The sequence below is a fragment of the Loxodonta africana genome, chromosome 16, assembly GCF_030014295.1.
Source record: "Loxodonta africana isolate mLoxAfr1 chromosome 16, mLoxAfr1.hap2, whole genome shotgun sequence".
Classification (NCBI taxonomy): Eukaryota; Metazoa; Chordata; class Mammalia; order Proboscidea; family Elephantidae; genus Loxodonta; species Loxodonta africana.
Window position 1 is genome coordinate 34,308,233 of NC_087357.1, and position 18,392 is coordinate 34,326,624.

General features: G+C 36.9%; 1 protein-coding gene across 5 annotated transcripts in view; it reads right to left on the reverse strand.

Annotated features, from left to right (window-relative positions):
• Nucleotides 1–18,392, reverse strand: part of CUTC (cutC copper transporter) — a 32,828-nt gene that overhangs the window by 12,100 nt on the left and 2,336 nt on the right. For 2 of the 5 annotated variants that reach the window (XM_003409182.3, XM_064269457.1), the window contains exons 2-7: nt 17,696–17,767; nt 14,292–14,351; nt 9,020–9,229; nt 7,744–7,779; nt 4,938–5,071; nt 274–301 (exon numbers count right to left, since the gene is read on the reverse strand). In XM_003409182.3, the coding sequence (XP_003409230.1) occupies nt 274–301; nt 4,938–5,071; nt 7,744–7,779; nt 9,020–9,229; nt 14,292–14,351; nt 17,696–17,767 (540 nt within the window). The other 3 variants (XM_064269459.1, XR_002785452.2, XM_064269458.1) reach the window with 3 other exon arrangements.

Below are 18,392 nucleotides of genomic sequence, written 5' to 3' on the forward strand. Positions count from 1 at the left end.
AAATTTTTGGACGCAGATCACCAGGCCTTTCTTCCAAGATGCCTCTGGGTGATCTCGAACCTCCAACCTTTTGGATAGCACCTCAGCACGTTAACCATTTGCTCCACCCAGGAACTTTGATTCCAGCACAGATCACCCAATCTTAAACATTTTAATCAATGTTCTCTCTAAACACCATGTACTAATACTTTCTCCCATATTTTCCTGCCTCCTTTGCTCTTCCTCTACTACAGTTCAGTGTTACAGCTAGTGAATGGATATATAAATAAATACCTGGCATTACCACAATCCTGCCTTTTGCCTGAAAAAAGAAAAAAAAAAAAGGTAAATTTTAATATCTTTTTTTTAAATGGGATAAGGCAGTGAGAACAAAAACATGAGTTAAAGTATATTAAATTTTAAAAACTACTACTAATGTCTAATTTTTAATAGATCTCTATTTCTTTGGAATCTTGAGTAAGCAAGATGTACAGTATAGTAGAGCTTTCTATCCAGAAAGTTATATTATATTGCTTTTAAAGACTTGTACTGTTATGAACACAAATAAGAGAATCCAATATAAATACTAGATAATCACACCACCTTCAGAAAAGTCATTACTGAAATATGACACTAATTAAATTCTGAGTTCTTGGTACGCAATGGGATCGAAGTGGTTGAATTTAAATAAGGGTCTCCCTGAAAAGAAAGAGCATAGGCCTAATTCTAAGGTGACTGAAAGAAAAAAAGATCCACTTAAATCCTGTATGCTCCACTACATTCCCCCTATGTTATCATACCAATTAAACAAAGCCATAGGTCCATTTAACTGGTTTCTAAGTAATAAAACTAGACTGCAAGAAGTTATTTAATTTCTAATAATTCTGGAAGATAAATACTGAAATTTATTTACTTTTATCAAAATTTTAATTCAAAGTTTCATTTCTTAAATAAGTTTTGGTAGTATACTCAGTTTCACTGAAAGTCAAAAGGAAATCATTCCATTATACAATAGATACTTGGTGGAGCTATGAGAAAGCAAAATAAAAACTACATATTATGTCAAGCTCACTAATTTGCAGAATAAAATCAATCAAGTTATACGTAAATTGAATTTTTTCATATATGTGTTCCCCGAAATGAATTTTTAATGCTGGACCAGCCAATCCTGCATCCTGTCACAACTCCAAGTCGTTTGCCTCAACTGTTCTGCCTGTGTATTTAGAACCGGTTCTATATTTTTTTTATAGAATCTTTAATTGAGTGCTATTGAACTACAGTAAAAATGAGATCAAGAATCATGTATAACTTAGCTTCTTTTTCCATAAAAAAATGAAATATTCAATTAATGTATTCAATAAACATAATAAATGTTGAAAAAGATACTTAGTTCTATATAATATTCAGTTAAGATAAATGAGAAAACGGAAAGATTGGCTTAGTGCGAGGAGGAGAAAATGGGGAAAAAGGAGAGGTACAGTATGTAAGCTGAGAAGAAGGCAAGAAGGGAAAAGAAGAAAGGATGGAAGAGAGCAGAAGGGAACAGAAACAGAAGGACAGGAATAGAGCAAGTAGCTAACACCAGAAATAACAAATGCAAAAAAGGGAAGAGTAGCAGGCAGTCTAGTAGGGAGGGAAAGGTCATGAGCAGAGGAAGACACGACTCTCCCCGCTACTTTTAACGTGAGTTATAGATTCTTCAATGTGCGCTAAGTAATTATCAGTGTAAAGTTAAGGTGAGCATTCAGTATGATTGTCTGTTGAGGATCTTCATGTAATGGCAACAAACTCTGTAAAACCTTTTGCCATCAAGTTGATTCTGACTCATAGAGACCCTCTATGGCAGAGTAGAACTGTCCCATAGGGTTTCCAAGGAGCAGTTGGTAGATTTGAACTGCCAACCTTTTCGTTAGCAGCCGAGCTCTTAACCACTGCCCCACCAGGCCTCCTGGCCACAAACTTCATCATAGCTCCAAAAAGCTAGATATTGAAGAAGCCATCCTGAAAAACGGATTCCAAATTTTTTTTTTTTTAGTTTAAAAGAAAGGATAAGAAATAATAATATGCTGGTGCAAAAATGGAAAGAGATAGATAAATAAGTTGAAAAAAGTAGTCATACAAAAATCAACAGATTGCTATTGGTTTAGCTGCATATCATATCAAGGTGTAAAAAAAATCTTTTTGTAGAGTATGAGTCAACGACACAATCATGCCCTCCACTCTCCCCACCCCACAGACTAGTATTTAAGTAACAGGCTTAATAAAACGGTCAAAAGTGACCTCAAGCCACAACTTCTGGTACATCTGTCACTGAAATGACATACTATTTTTCATGTAGGCTGAGTTATATGCCATTTTGGAAAGGTAGCTCCAAAATTACAGAAATATATGTATATATATATATAATTTGTGAAAAAATCTATAGACTATCATTTTGTAGATAGTTCAGAGAACCCTCTTCTGACCAATTTTTTTTAACCCTCATCAAACTGATCTATCACGTAAGTGTTTATCAAATGCCATTCTACTAAGTACCTACCATGTACCGGAGAGTTACAGGTATGGGGAATATTGTGGTGAACAAGACAAAAGTTCTCACTCTCATGGTGCTTACACATTCAAAGAAAAAAGACAACAGATAAGTATATGTATATAATAAATTCCAAGTACAATGAAGAAAAATAAAGCAAGTTAATGGAATAGAGAATGAAAGGGGGAAGAGGCGATTTCAGATATTTTAGTAATTGTTAGGGAAGTGGAACAAGGCTAAATTTAGTAGTCTCAAATGTACTAACAGCATCAATGAAAGAAAAGTTCACTATCTAGAAAGCTGAAATGATTTTAGAAAAAGTGTCACATTTACCTGTTTCTTACCAAGTGAAAGTTTTCCAAAACATAGACAACCGATATTTTTGATTAGATAAATTCTATCACTTTTTTTCGTGGCCTTCTATAAAAGATTATTTAGAACTACACGCTTAGCTAAGGCTACCAAAGCATTCTAACAATATAAAGCACTTTATAAGTGTCAGACATTGTGCTATTATCTGAAGTAACCTCTTAAAACTATTCAAAAAAATTTTTTTCTTTTAGGAGGTAAGTGCTATTACTATCCTAAATTTACAGATGAGGAACCTGAGGTTTAAGATGGTTAGGTACTTTGCCCTACATCACTGGTAATAAATGGTAAAGCCAGGATTTAAACCAGGCCTGTCTAATCGCAAAGCCTGCACTTTTAATCAGTATATTATACTGGTAAGTAAGTACTTCAAGAAGTAAAGTTAGTATTCGAGAATATTTAACCAAGCTCTTCCTGCCAACCAATGATTAACCTACAAATATCACACACTCACACATTTTGAAATGCGATACAAGACAACGGCAATTATATTTACCCTATTTTCTCGTCTGTAGTGAGTAACCTTTTTAAAATGGAAGTCTGATTCATCAACTCTTCTATTTTAGAACAATTCAGACTTCCCCACTGAAATGAGGATAAAATAAAAACCCTTTAACAAGGTATTCAAGGCTCTGGATATCATTCTTTTCTTCGCACTGAACATACTGGTAATTCTTCACAAACACACACACAAAACCTTGGCTACCACCATAGTACAAATGCCCTGAACATAATATATGTACTTAATAAATATTTATAAAATTATTAAGTCCTGAACTAGCAAAGCCACATCAGATCCTTAAGCAAAGTTTCAGAAAGTTATTTTCATGGCAATAGAGAAGTGGACATAAAATTACTTTCAGATAATTAAAATAATTTTCAGATAATTAGACGTCCACATAGGATAAATAATATTACTAACAATAGCAGCAACGATAATATAAACTGACATGTATTAAGGTATATATGCCAAGCACTGGTGCTACTGTCTTTTACGTATCTTATTTCTACCAACTCTTAGAGCAACCATATAGAGTTATTAAAACTTTCTCAATTTCACACATGAGAAAGCAAACTTAAAGGTTAGTAACCTACTCAATATTACACAGCAAATAAGTGTCAAATCTGAGTCTCAAACCCGGAACTCTCTGATCTCACAGTCCATATTGTAGATCATAATTTAGAATGTCTCCACACTGGTGTCAAAGAAACATATACATACTAAGCCATCCTCTGACTGATACTCAAATGATACTAACTAGGGGACAAAAGAAAGACAGAAAGAGAGATAAAAGGAGAAGAATGTAACTTTAGTTTTGGAATATACCTCCAAATAATAATCTCAATTTTTTACAGGATTTTGATTGTACATAGGCTGAAGTGTGAAGATGTGGCTTAAAACTATGCTATACTAGATAACAGAGAAAAGGTAAAATTTGCTATGGTTATCCAAGTTAGGTCAGATCTTCAGGTACTATCTATACACCCCCTCCTCACTTATTGACATGTTAGGTTCCAAAGACCAGGTCATTATATGAAATCAGCATTATGTGAAAATGGAGGATGACCACATCAGATCACAAAATTGACAATGACTAAATCATTACATAATTATCAAATTACATCATTACATAACTGCCAAATTACATCATTACATAACTGCCAAGCCACTGAGAATCATGGTCCAACCAAGCTGACATATAATCTTAACTATCACAGCCAGCATTACTCTCACCTTCGCCTTGGCATTCATTACTGCCAGACATACATTGTTAATACATAAAATAGGTAGGTAGTAGATTTTTCACTATTGTCATAAATGTGAAATGTCAGATAAAGAGATAGCTGTTAAGTGAGGAGAAGGTATAATTTGAAAAGCCTTGGTTACTAAAAAGCACTCATGTGAAAGAAATAAGGATTACGTAACTATATTACTGCTTGCTTCTTCCTACAGAGTAATTACAAAATCAGTAATTACTTTTACAACCTAGTTGAGCAATAGAATGTCAGAAGTAACTGCAACAGAGTCTTAGGAAGAAAGGAAAGAAACTGTGTGTACCTGATCTATGAGTCGCTTTATTAGGGGTAGCCCTTCTAGTGCTGAACTGTCACATCCACTGGTCAATACTCGTTCAAATCCCAGAGTTAAGAGGGTTTCTAGAGCTGCCACTGGATCACGAACCATGTCAAAGGCTGAAATAAATAAAATTAATTTGAATTTTGGACAGATATTCTGTAATGCAGTGTTTTCCAAAATATAGTATACTTTCAGTGGTGTGCTAGACTTGGTTTATATTGGCTCTCAAGAGCCAGATGTTAAATATTCAGAAACTTTGCAAGCCAGGTTGTTAATCTATTGGTAGTTGAAATCAGTCAAGGGGAAGTAGTTATACCACAGAAATCAGCAAATGCCACAAATCAGGGTTCTTTTTTCCCAAGAGCCAGCTTACCAGCACACCACTGACTGCGTACCATTTTACATATGATCATTTTAGATGGTACACATTTTAACAGACATATTTACTTACATGTATAATTAGAAATAAAAATTTTCCAATTTTCAGTAGCTGTAAGCGTCTGTTTAAAATAAATTTACTTAATATTGTACTTAAAGAAAATTAAATAAACATGCATGGTAAAATTACATGTGTGATATGTAAATGACTCAAATTTGGGAAACTTTGCTCTAAGGCTTCAGACAAACCAGACTAAGTAGAATGAAACATTACACTGACTAGTTCTAGAATAGGCCTTGGTTCACATTCTCATTATTGACTAATATTTTATACCAATCCACTTACCCTACATACTTAAGGCTCATAGTTTGAGACAATTGTTTACGGCCCACTACATGAGGTTTCAATTCCATCCTACTTTCTAAGAGATGCCACCCCTTCTCAGGACCATCACAGAGGAAAGTGGCACTAGGAACCCCGAAGCAGAAAAACTACTTCCGTTTTGGTTCTCAGCACTGCTACATGACATCCAGGTTCTAATCTACGGTCAGACTGAACAGGTGCTCGTGGTCCTCTGGGATAGACCATCCCCTTTCACCCTTTAGTGCATCCAGGCAGCTAAATCTATTTCAGAGGATTTTCGTTTTTGAGTGGCAGCACCTTCTCATCAATTATTATGCTAACATACTCTCTCATTTAATACATAAGCAAAAAAAAAAAAAAAAAATTGTAGCACCCAGGACAATGTAAAATTGCTACACATTGTGAAAACATTAAAATATTTTTGTTAAACTTACTAGAAGAAAAAGAACAGAAATTTGATGCTGCTTTCTTAGTTTAAGAACAGAAAAATACATTCAATATGACTAGTTTACTTTTTGAATTATTTAGCATTCCAAATTTTAAGCTATGATATATTTTTTAGATAAATGTTTATTAATTTATTTTCATGTTTAAAGACTTTTTAGGGGGTACTAGGAATGGTGCCTCAAGGTGCTGGCTTTTAAGCCATTTAACATGTTTTAGTTATTGCTAATTTAAACAGTAAGTCAAAGAAAAACAGTTTTCTGGTAGTGTCATCCTCTATATAAACGATAGTAACAAAAATGTTTTATCTCTAACATCTATAAATGGATGCAAATGCTAGTGACCACTCATATCCTAATCTTTAAATGCTCATTTAAAAGGACAGAAAACATTCAATACCTTCTCAAGCCTATCATGAAGCTAAAAAGAAAAACTAATTAAACATTTCTTTTTTTTTTTAAATGTGCAATGGTAATGCCCTCTGAATGCAAAAGTGATTCTTGTTCCCCTCTTTTACCAACACTTGGCCTAAGTATACGGGAATAATAACTACTTGATTTGCAGAGAGGAAGTATCTTTTTTATGAGAAACTATCAGATATTTTTTAGAAATTGAGGCAGAGTAGCTATCAATAATGAAAAGGAATTTTGTGCATTATAGTAGACATCTGTTTATTATCTATGCAGCATCTATTTCTTCTTTCCCCCTTCCTAAACCCAAAAAGCCAAACCCAGTGCCATTGAGTCGATTCCGACTCATAGCGACCCTATAGGACAGAGTAGAACTGCCCCATAGAGTTTGCAAGGAGCAGCTGGCACATTCGAACTGCCAACCTTTTGCTTAGCAGCCATAGCACTCAATCACTATGCCACCAGGATTTCCCCCACCCCCCTTTTTTTTTTTTTCCTGGTAGTATCCAATTCTTCTTCATCTATTTCAGGCGCCTTCAGGAAGCCGATATTCATCTGGGAAAGCTGACCTTACTCCTAGCTCCAGGAATGACTTCGTCTGGATTAAGGGAGGAAGCACATTCCATTCCTCTGGCCACAGCAATGTATTCCTTCTGAGGCTACCCACCACCTAAGGCAATCTAATTAACAGGAATCTCAGGATTCTTCCTTGGAATGCTGTGACAGGCACCTGCATTTGCAGGCAGGCTCACTCTCTCCCTCTCTGTTATATCCTCCCCTGCAATACCTACTTTTAACCAGCTTTCATAACTAAAAACCAAATCCATTGCCATTGAGTTGATTCCGACTCACAGCGACCCCATAGGACAGAGTAGAACTGCCCCATAGAGTTTCCAAGGAGCGCCTGGTGGATTCAAACTGCTAACCTTTTGGTTAAGCTGCCATAGCACTTAATCACTATGTTACCAGGGTCTCCATTTTTCATAACTAAGGCTTTTTTTTTTTTTTTTTTTAAGGCTTTAGAAATTGTACTTCTCTAAATTTACACCTTTTTTGTCCCAAGATCAATATAAAGAAACCAACCAGTAACACTGTAAATCTACGGAATTTTGTTCCATAAAAGGTTGTGGCATTCTGAGAAATTAGAAAACTGACACTGTTCAAGAGAACTTCTAAAATGGAAATGACTCACCTCGGTGGAAAGTCACTGGCAGAGGACGGCAAATAGCTATTAAAAGAAAGTCACAGAACAACATGAATGAAGAGATCATTACTATTATATACAGACCTCGGGAGAAAGATGTGGCAGTCTGCTTCCATAGAGATTTACAGCCTTGGAAACCCTATGGGGTCGCTGTAACTCAGAATCAATGCGAGGGCAGTAAGTTTGGGGTTTTTTTTACATACAGAATTCTCCAAGCTAAGCTGGGCTTTTTTTTTTTTTTTTTGAATAGTTTCTTCTCCTAAGAAGACAGTGAATTAAAATAATAATAAAACGGCATCCTTACAAATTCTAAAGTCTTATCTTTCCACTAATCTCTGATTTCCATATAAAAAACTGGTTATTATTCCCAAAGCCAACTCTTCAGACAGGGATTGGACTGGACTATAAGGCAGAAAATGATATTGGTGAGACGTGAGCTTCTTGGCTCAAGTAGCCACATGAGACTATGTGTACAGCTCCTGTTTGGAAGGGAGATGAGAAGGCAGAGGGGACAGAAGCTGGCTGAATAGACATGGGGAATACAGGGTGGAGAGACGGAGTGTGCTGTCTCATTATGGGGGAGTAACTAGGAGTATATAGCAAGGTGTATACAAATTTTTGTATGAGGGGACAGAAGCTGGCTGAATAGACATGGGGAATACAGGGTGGAGAGACGGAGTGTGCTGTCTCATTATGGGGGAGTAACTAGGAGTATATAGCAAGGTGTATACAAATTTTTGTATGAGAGACTGACTTGATTTGTAAACTTTCACTTAAAGCACAATAAAAATTAAAAAAACAAAACAAAACTGGTTATTCACACCTTAGAGGCACCAGATAAAACGCTTACGCTCTGACAACTACAAGTACATCATTAAATTCATTATTTAAATCATGAGAATCTTCAAGAAATATTTTGGCGTAGTAATATTGGTAGTTTGCTTCTGTCCTCTCCCCATCTCCTCACCCTTATCAACTGTAATACCTTCTGAAGTTTTTGGTGTAGTGGTTAAATGAATCAAGGCAAACGACCATTAGACCCTACAGGAACACAGCAGAACCCGAACTACAGAAACTAAGGAGAGTGTGGAGGCCACATATACCCTCTACCCCAAACATCTATATCACTAGTGTTCAAAATGGCGAGGCTAGCTTAAATGCCTGCATGTATAATTGAAAAGTCAGTTTTGTGATCACGTTTTTCCACATTGGGTATATACATTCAGTCATTATTAGAGACTGGTCTCAGGTACAAAATTCTTACCCACAAGGGACATGCACAGCTCTTTGTCAATGTGTCCATCTTCAGTCAATGCCCCCAATACCAAACCATCAGCACCATACAGCTTGGCAAGACGAATATCAGTCTTCATCACCTCAATTTCACGATCCGAATATAAAAAATCACCTCCTCGTGGCCGAATCATCACAAAAACTGGGATCTGGACACACTGCTTCACTACTTGAAGGACACCTACAAGAACAGAGAGCAGGCTAATCAAAATTTAAATGTGAGCTAAAAATTCAAGGAAGTCAATAAAATATTATTGATCTTTTAAATTTGCTCTTGAATATCGCTTCCAAAAGAAAAGGAAGAAATGACTGAAGAAATCATAAGAAAGATGGATCTAGATGAAGGAGGACACTGAGAAGAAAAATGTGTATATGGTAGAAGTTAACTAATAAGAAAGTCACGCGTAAAAAAGAGCAACTTGGAAAACAGAAGGGAGATAACTGCACTTTAAAAGCACTTGTTAGCTGACTCAATGAAAACCTTATGACTCCAATCCCTTTGACTAGCATGTGACATTTCAAAGTGTAATAACTGTCAGGCTCAATCTTCTGCCAGTGGATTCCCTAAGATCTAGTTTCTGCTTTCTAATTGATTGCCACTCTATTTAAAACACGAAAAGTCCCTGGTGGGAACCCTGGTGGTGTAGTGGTTAAGCACTACAGCTGCTAACCAAAAGGTCAGCAGTTCAAATCCACCAGGCACTCCTTGGAAACTCTATGGGGCAGATCTCTGTCCTGTGGGGTCACTATGAGTCAGAATTGACTTGACGGCAATGGTTGGTCTATGAGGCCCTGGAAACCCTGGTGGTGTAGTAAAGAGTTATGGCTGCTAACCAAAAGGTCGGCAGTCCAAATCCACCAGGTGCTCCTTGGAAACTCTATGAGGCGGTTCTACTCTGTCCTACAGGGTCATTATGAGTCGGAATCAACTTGACGGCAACGGATATTTTGAGTCTGGCATGGGGCCCTGGTGGCACAGTGGTTAAGTGCTATAGCTGCTAACCAAAAGATCAGCAGTTCGAATTCACCAGCTGCTCCTTGGAAACGCTATGAGACAGCTCTATTCTGTCCTATAGGGTCACTGTGAGCCAGAGTCAACTTGACAGCAATAGATTGGGGTTTTTTTTTTTGTAAAGAGGTGGTTGGTGCCTGAGTGCTGCAACCGGTTTGTGATTGGCTGCTAACGTAAGGGCTGGCAGGTTGAACTCACCTAGCCACTCTGCAGAAGAAAGGCCTGGAGATCTACTTCCGTAAAAGTCACAGCCAAGAAAACCCTCTGGAGCAATTCTACTCTCTAAAACATGGGGTCTCCATAAATAGGAATCAACTCGGTGGAAAGGGGTTTGTTTTTAGTTTTATAGAGATAGTTAAAATGTTTCAGAGTTTATGATCCCTAAGTGGACAAAGAAATTTAGCACAGAATTTTTTTGAAAGATATGTAAAAGAGGGCAAAGTTCTACTTATTTGTGATTTTATACAAAAATCTATGAATAAAAGTACCCAAATATGAAACAATTTGTGGCTAGCTCAGAAACTTCCAATAATTTAAGATCTGTAGCGAGCATTATTAGTTGTTTACTCAACATGAATTTCCATTTTCTTCTTTGCTAAACAAACCTGAATATTGCATGGGGTAGCAGTAATCCCAGTACCAAGCAATGAATCCTGATTGGTGTTGCAGAACACAAACTGCACTGTCTACAGATACCTTTTAGAGATTTTAGAATGGCCAGGGAATGTCCTCCTTTAGTGAGAAGATTTCAAAAGGCTGCCATATAAACTTTTATATCAAATGTTTTTATCAATCTCAGAGTAGCATATCTTAGGAATCAAAAATTCAGAGAGGGACTTCTGCTTTTGGCCCAGACAGAATAACAGAGACTAGATTTACCCTCCTGCCTTTAATAACTAAAATGGACAAAATGTATAAAACAATGGTTTGCAAGACACTGGACATCATGTAAGGACAGTGAGTCTTGAAAGATGGGAAACAAATGAGGTAAGCCCTGTGACTGACTCAGATAACAGCCTTTAGAGTTTCCAGGTCACAGTGCAAGGAGGTGGAAGCCAGGTGGGGCCCAGAGAATTCTCTGAGTTGAGAAGACAGAGCTGAGATTCTAGGAAGACCCAGGTGGCTACAGTTTACAGGACAGGGTACCACAGAGGACAGAAAGAGAACTCCAGAGATCTGCAAAGAGCCTCTCTCAAATATTTAGCGAAGTACTGATGTGTGCATGCATGCAAGGTAACTTAAACGGGCCAGGGAAAGAACTACTGAAGAGGATTAGAAGAAACAGTGCCTGACATCCACGAAGGGCTAGAAATAATGCCTGTTCCCACCAGTCAGACAGGAAAATCTCAAGATTCATGAGACGTTGGGTAATGTAAACAGAAGAGTCTTGCCTCAGCGGTGGGGAATAATTAGCTCTAGACTGAGCACTGCTCCAGACCTGCCTAACAAATCTTAAAAGCAAGACCCAAAAGGACTGAACTGTTTCCAAGCAACCTAACCACATGCCAGAATATAGCTCAAGAATATTTATAGGGAGACAAAAATATCTCGTAGCCAACAAAGTAAAATTCACAATGTCTGGCATAAAAAAATTACCAGTCAGGAAAATATACCACAAGGCAATAAATCAACCAAGCAAAACCACCTAGAATTGATATAGATATTAGAATTAGCAGACAAGGTCATTAAAACAGCTATTACGACTTTATTCCATATGTTCAAAAACTTAAGAGACTCAAATCAAACTTCTAGAGAGGAAAACTACAATGTGTGAGATGAAAAAAATACTAGATGGCATTAACAGCAGATTAGACACCGCAGATTAAAGATTAGTAAACATGAAAAACACAGCAATAGAGACTGTCCAAAATGAAACATAGAGAAAAGACATTAGAAGAAAAAAAAAAAAAAAGCTCATCAGTGAGTTGTGGGGCAACATCAAGCAGCCTGATATAAATGAAGCTGAAGTCTCTGAAGAAGGGAGGAGGAGATAGAAAAAAATCTGAATGCAGAAAAATTTCCAAATTTGATGAAAAAGATAAATGCACAGATCCAAAAAATATTAAGAAAGCCACATCCAGGTACATCAAAATCACACTGCTTACAGGAACTCTATTCATTTCCGATGGGAATGCAAAACGGTACAGCCACTTCGGAAGACAGTCTGGCAATTTCTCACAAAGCTAAACACAGACTTACTGTTCAATCCAGCAACTGCACTCCTAGGTATTTACCCAAATAAGATTAAAACATATGTTCACATAAAAACCTGTACATGAATGCAGCTTTATTTGTAATTGTCAAAAATTAGAAGAAACCATGATGTCCTTCAATAGGTGAATGGATAAAATGAATAAACAAACTGTGATATATCAATACCAAAAACCAAAAAACAAAATCAAACCCACTGCCATCGAGTTGATTCCAACTCATAGCAACCCTACAGGACAGAGAAGAACTGCCCCACAGGGTTTCCAAGGAGCACCTGGTAGATTCAAACTGCTGACCTTTTGGTTAGCAGCTGTAGTGCTTAACCACTACAGCACCAGGGTTTCTATATATCCATACAATGGAGTACGATTCAGTAGTAAAAAGAAATGAGCTATTATGCCAGAAAAGACATGGAGGAACCTTAAATGCACACTGCTAAATTAAAGAAGCCAGTCAGAAAAAGCTACATACTATACGATTACAGTTATATGACATTCTGGAAAAGCCAGAACTATAGAGACAGTGGTTGCCAGGGGGCCAGGGAAGGGATGATTAGGCGAAGCACAAGGCAATTTTGGGGCAGTGAAAACTATTTTGTGAAACTCTAATGGTGAACACATGACACTAAGTATTTGTCAATACCCAAAGAGTGAACCCCAGTGTAAACTACAGACTTCAGTTAACAATACTGGCTCATCGACTGTAACAGATGTACCACAGGAATGCAAGATGTTAATAGGAGCAACAATGTGCAGGGAGGAGGGCATAAACGGGAAATGTTTGTACTGTCTGCACAGTATTTCTGTAAACCTAAAACTGCTCTAAGAAATAAAGTCTGTTAAAAAAAAAAAATCACATTGCTGAAAACTAGGAATAAAAAGAAAATCTTAAAAACAACCAGAGAAAAGAGATATGTTGAGAAGGAGAAAGACATGGGTAATAGCACATTTCTTTTCAAAAACAATGCAAGCAAGAAGATAATGGAAAAACATCTTTAAAAATGCGGAAAGGAAAAAATTGTCAACCTAGAATTCTCATTCAGCAAAAATATCTTTAAAAAATGAAGGAGAAATAAAGATGTTTTCAGACATAGAAAAGTTGAAAGATATCATCACCAGCATACTTGAGCTACAAAAAAGGCTAAAGGAAGTACTTCCAGCCCAGAAGATAAAACCAGGTGGACATATGGATTTACATAAAGGAATGAAGAGCATCACAAAGGGTAACTATATGGAAATATAGATATATATATACATATATATATATATATATAAAACACATATATATGCGTGTACGTGTGTATATATATATATATATATATATATATATATATATATATACACACACATAAACACACACACATATATATGTTTTCCTGGAGCCCTGGCAGCGCAGTGGTTAAGAGCTCAGCTGCTAACCAAAAGGTCAGCAGTTTGAATCTACCAGCTGCTCCTTGGAAGCCCTAGAGGGTAGCTCTACTCTGTCCTACAGGGTTGCTATGACTCTGAACTGACTCAACAACAACAGGTTTGATTTTTGTTTTTTATATGTTTTCTTATAATTTAAATCACATTAAGAAATGATTCGCTCTTTAAATAAAAATAAGAACGATGTAGTGTGGGGCTTACAACATACATAGAAGTAAAATGTATGACAACAATAGCACAAAGACCAGGAGGGGAGAAATAAAGACAAAAGCCAGTAGACCAAGGATGCCAGAATGGAAAGATTTAAAAAAAAAAAAACACCCTGGGTCCTTGATGTTAACACAGAGCAGATGAACTGATGTTAACGGCAACTACCTACCTTTGAACTTTTTGATATATGGAGGGGGAAAAAAACTATTTGATCAAGTCTTTGATAGATTTTCCATTATCTACAACGTTAAGTATGCCTAACTGATAAAATATCCATAACACAGTTGACATTACACCAGTAAAGGACCCCAATGAAACTGAATATCAACTGCCTGCAGGCCCTACAAATTCTTAGGAGAACGCTGTGAAATATGGACACTTACCCATGCTGGGTGTGGTTCCTCCCTCCAACAAACCAGAACATAATTCAATCCGACCGGCTCCTGTGATAAAAGCATTGCTCAAAAATTTTGTCCAAAATAAGCTCTTATTAATAGCAAACTCCTTACATATTTTTTCCAAATACAGAACAAAGAGTCAGAAATTATCTGAGAGAAATCAAATTACAAAAACTAACCCAACTATATTTTGCAACCCACAATGTTACTGAGTCAGACTTAAAGAGTTAATTCAAGCTAAGCTAAACCCAAACCAAACTAAACCCACTGCCATCTAGTTCATTCTGACTCATATCAAAACCCTGTAGGACAGACAGAACTGCTCCATAGGGTTTCCAAGGCTGGAAATGTTTATTGAAGCAGACTGCCAAATCTTTCTCCTATGGAACAGATGGTAGATTTGAACAGCCAACTTTTTGGTTAGTAGCTGTGCCAACAGGGTTCCTGTGTGTGTTGTTGTTGTTGTTAGGTGCTGTCAACTCGGTTCTGACCCATAGCAACCCTATGTACAATAGAACAAAACACTGCCCTGTCCTGTGCCACCTTCATAATCACTGTTATTCTTAAGCCCACTGTTGTAGCCACTGTGTCAATCCATCTCGTTGAGGATCTTCCCCTTTTTCGCTGACTCTCTACTTTACCAAGCATGATGTCCTTCTCCAGCAACTGATCCCTCCTGCTAACACGTCCAAAGTACGTGAGGCGTAGTCTCGCCATCCTTGCTTCTAAGGAGCATTTTGGTAGCCCCTTAAAATTTGCCTCTCCATCCAAAGAGAAGTAACTTAGAATAAAATAGAAGTTTCAGGATTGACCATAGTGGATCTCTCTTTGTTGATAAGAAAATATACAATCTGTTCCTAGGGAGTCATTATTATTATAAGAAAAAGGTACGTTATCTTTTTTTTTTAATTTTAATTATTTTGTTATTGCTGAGAATATACATAGCAAAACATATACCAATTCAACAGTTTCTACATGTACCATTTAGTGACACCGATTACATTCTCTAAGTTGTGCAACCATTCTCACCCTCCTTTTCTGAGTTGTTTCTCCCTATTAACATATAACCCCTAAGGTGTCTATCTAATCTTTTGAGTTGCTGTTATCAATTTGCCTACCTACAGACAGTTCTGAAAAGAGCATAACGCTCAAGGTAGACACTTTTCACTAGTTAAGCTAAACCACAGTTTGGTTTTAAGACTTCAAGGGATATTTTTGGTTTAAGGTTTAAAGATTACATCCAGGCAATAGTTTCAGGGGTTCATTAACCTTCATTGCTCCGGGAAGTCTGGAGTTCATGAGAATTTGAAATCCTGTTCTGCATTTTCTCCCTCCTGAACAGGATTCTTCTATGGAATCTTTGATCAAAATGTTCAGTAATGGTATCCAGGAACCATCCTGTTCTTCCAGTCTCACAGCAAAGGAGGAAGTTGTTCCTGGGGGCAATTAGCTGCACATTCCATATCCTCCTATTCCTGACTCTCCTTCTCCTTCTTCCACTGTTTGCACAAGGTAAATAGAGACCAATTGTCGTGCCTTGGATGGCTACTTGCAGGCTTTTAAGACCCCAGGCACCACACAAGTTACTTTTGTGCAGCTTAAATCAAGATCATTACAAGAATAAGAAAATGCTAGAAAAAACTATCAGACTGCTTGGGTCATGTCAAAAGGTTTCAGGAACCAACTTGAAGAGGCTTCTACTGGCCAAAGACGAGACATTTGAGCATCGATAATAAGAGTAACTACAATGGATTAAAACACATAAAACATGTCTTCGCATCAAATATTCCATTTGCCTCAAAATAATCTGGGGTCGAGGGGAGTAAAAGTAGATCAGGGATCAGCAAACTGGCCTGGAGGCCAGAGGCCCATGCACAACTTGTTTTCATTATGGCTTGCATCCTAAGAATCCTTTTTTTTTTTTAATAACAGCCTTATTAAGACATAATTTACATACCATAAAATTCACTCATCTGAAGTGCACAATTCAATGGTTTTTATTATATTAACAGAGTTGTGTAACGAATACCACCACAAGTGATTATGTAATCAATTTTATACAATTTTCATTACCCCAGAAAGAAACCCTGTGCCCTCTAGCAGTGACCTCCCCTCTTCCCCCATGCCCCCCAGACCTGGGCAATCACTTATCTACTTTCTGTTCCCACAAATTTGCATTTTCTGCACATTTCATATAAATGGATACATGCAATATGCTGTATTCTGTGACTGATGTTATTTGACTTAGCACAGTGTTTTCAAGTTCATCCATGTTATAGCATGTATCAGTACCTCATTCCTTTTTGTTGCCAAATTAAGAATGGTTTTTACATTTTTTTTAAAGATTGTTAAAAAAAAGAAAAGGCAACAAAGATCAAATGTGGACAGCAAAGCTGAAAATATATACTATCTGGCTCTTACAGAAAGTTTGCTAACCCCTGGTATAGAAGAATCAAGACTGGCCATATGCTGAAAATGACTGAAGCTGAGTGATACGTACATAGGGGTTCATTGTACTATTCTCCCTACATTTTTATATATTTAAAAGTTTTAATAATAAAAAGCTAAAAAAAAAGAAAAAGAAAAAAATCCTAATCCTGAGATAAGGAAATTTCAATGCTTCCTATCAAAGCAAGCTCAAGAGCGTATACAGATTGAACTGTGTCCCCCAAAAATATGTGTTGTAAATCCTAACCTTTATTCCTGTGTTTATAATCCTATTTTGAGAATGGGCTTCTTTGTTATGTTAATGAAACAGGGTTAATGTAGGGTATGTCTTAAATCAAGTAAACTAGGAAGCAGAGATGGGTAGGAGCAGAAACTAAAAGAGACAAGGACCTTCCAGGAAACTGACAGGCAGAAAGCCCTCCCCGAAGCCAGCACCCTGAATTTGGCCTTCTAGTTTCCTAAACTGTGAGAAAATAAATTTTTCTTTGTTAAAGCCACCCATTTGTTATATTATTATAGCAGCACTAAACACCCAAGACAGAGTGCAAAAGGAAACAAAGGTTAAAAAAGGATAATGTTTAAAAATACATATATGTGTATACATATACATCTACATACATAAAATGTTAAAAGGCCTGATGAAAATGGCAACAAATCTCTGAAATTGTTAAATCAATGGTTTGAAAATTAAATCTTTGCTACGTTCAATAGAAAATGAAATTAGTGATTAAGATCACTCTTGTGGACACTTGACTCAAAATGTGACCCACTAGCAGGTAAGACTAGATCATAATTTTCCAGTAGGTTTTGTAGTTGTTTGGTTTTGAAAGGGTTACTAAGATCTTTAGAGATCACAAGGGCTCTCAGTGCCACTTCATAGGATTCATTTTAAGACTCTCAAAAGGGTTGCCAACTGTCACTCATTCTCTAATTTCTCTTACCTCCTCTTTCTGCGTTCACAGCTGACTCAACTGAATCAACACACACTTCCATGAGAAATCCACTTTCTGCTCCTAAAATAAATGGGGAGCAATGTAAATTCATGAAGGCACTATCTATCCAGAACAATCTAACACAAATAGTTTATATTTTGCTGCCAAAATCCAAATGTCCAATAACAGGGAGGTAGATAAGCACACTAGAACCCATAAATGCAACGAAATACCATGTTAATTTTTAAACTGATAACTGTGAAACAGGTATACAAACATATGCTTATGAAATATTGAGGAAAATATACACTGAATGCCAAATCAATCTTCCTAAACACAGGCCTCCTTACCACATTCTAGCTTGGATTTTTTCAGTGCTTCTCAATGCCTGCCACATATGTCTAAACTTGTTTTTAAGGAACGTGTTCAAGAGCGGGGACTGAGTTCAAAGCTGGACCCTATCACTTATTTATCGTGAGATCCTAGACAAGTTACTTAACCTAAGCCTCGGTTTTCTATAAAATAGCATAGGTTTTAGCACCTACCTCGAAGTAGTGAGACTTACATGAGATAATTCATGTAAAGTACACAGCACCTACTAAGTATCCAAAAATATTAGTTGTTATCATTAACAAACAACACACTATTTCCTCTATATGCTTCCCGTTTCCCCCAACTGCCACCCTTGCTATTGTTTATGCTACTT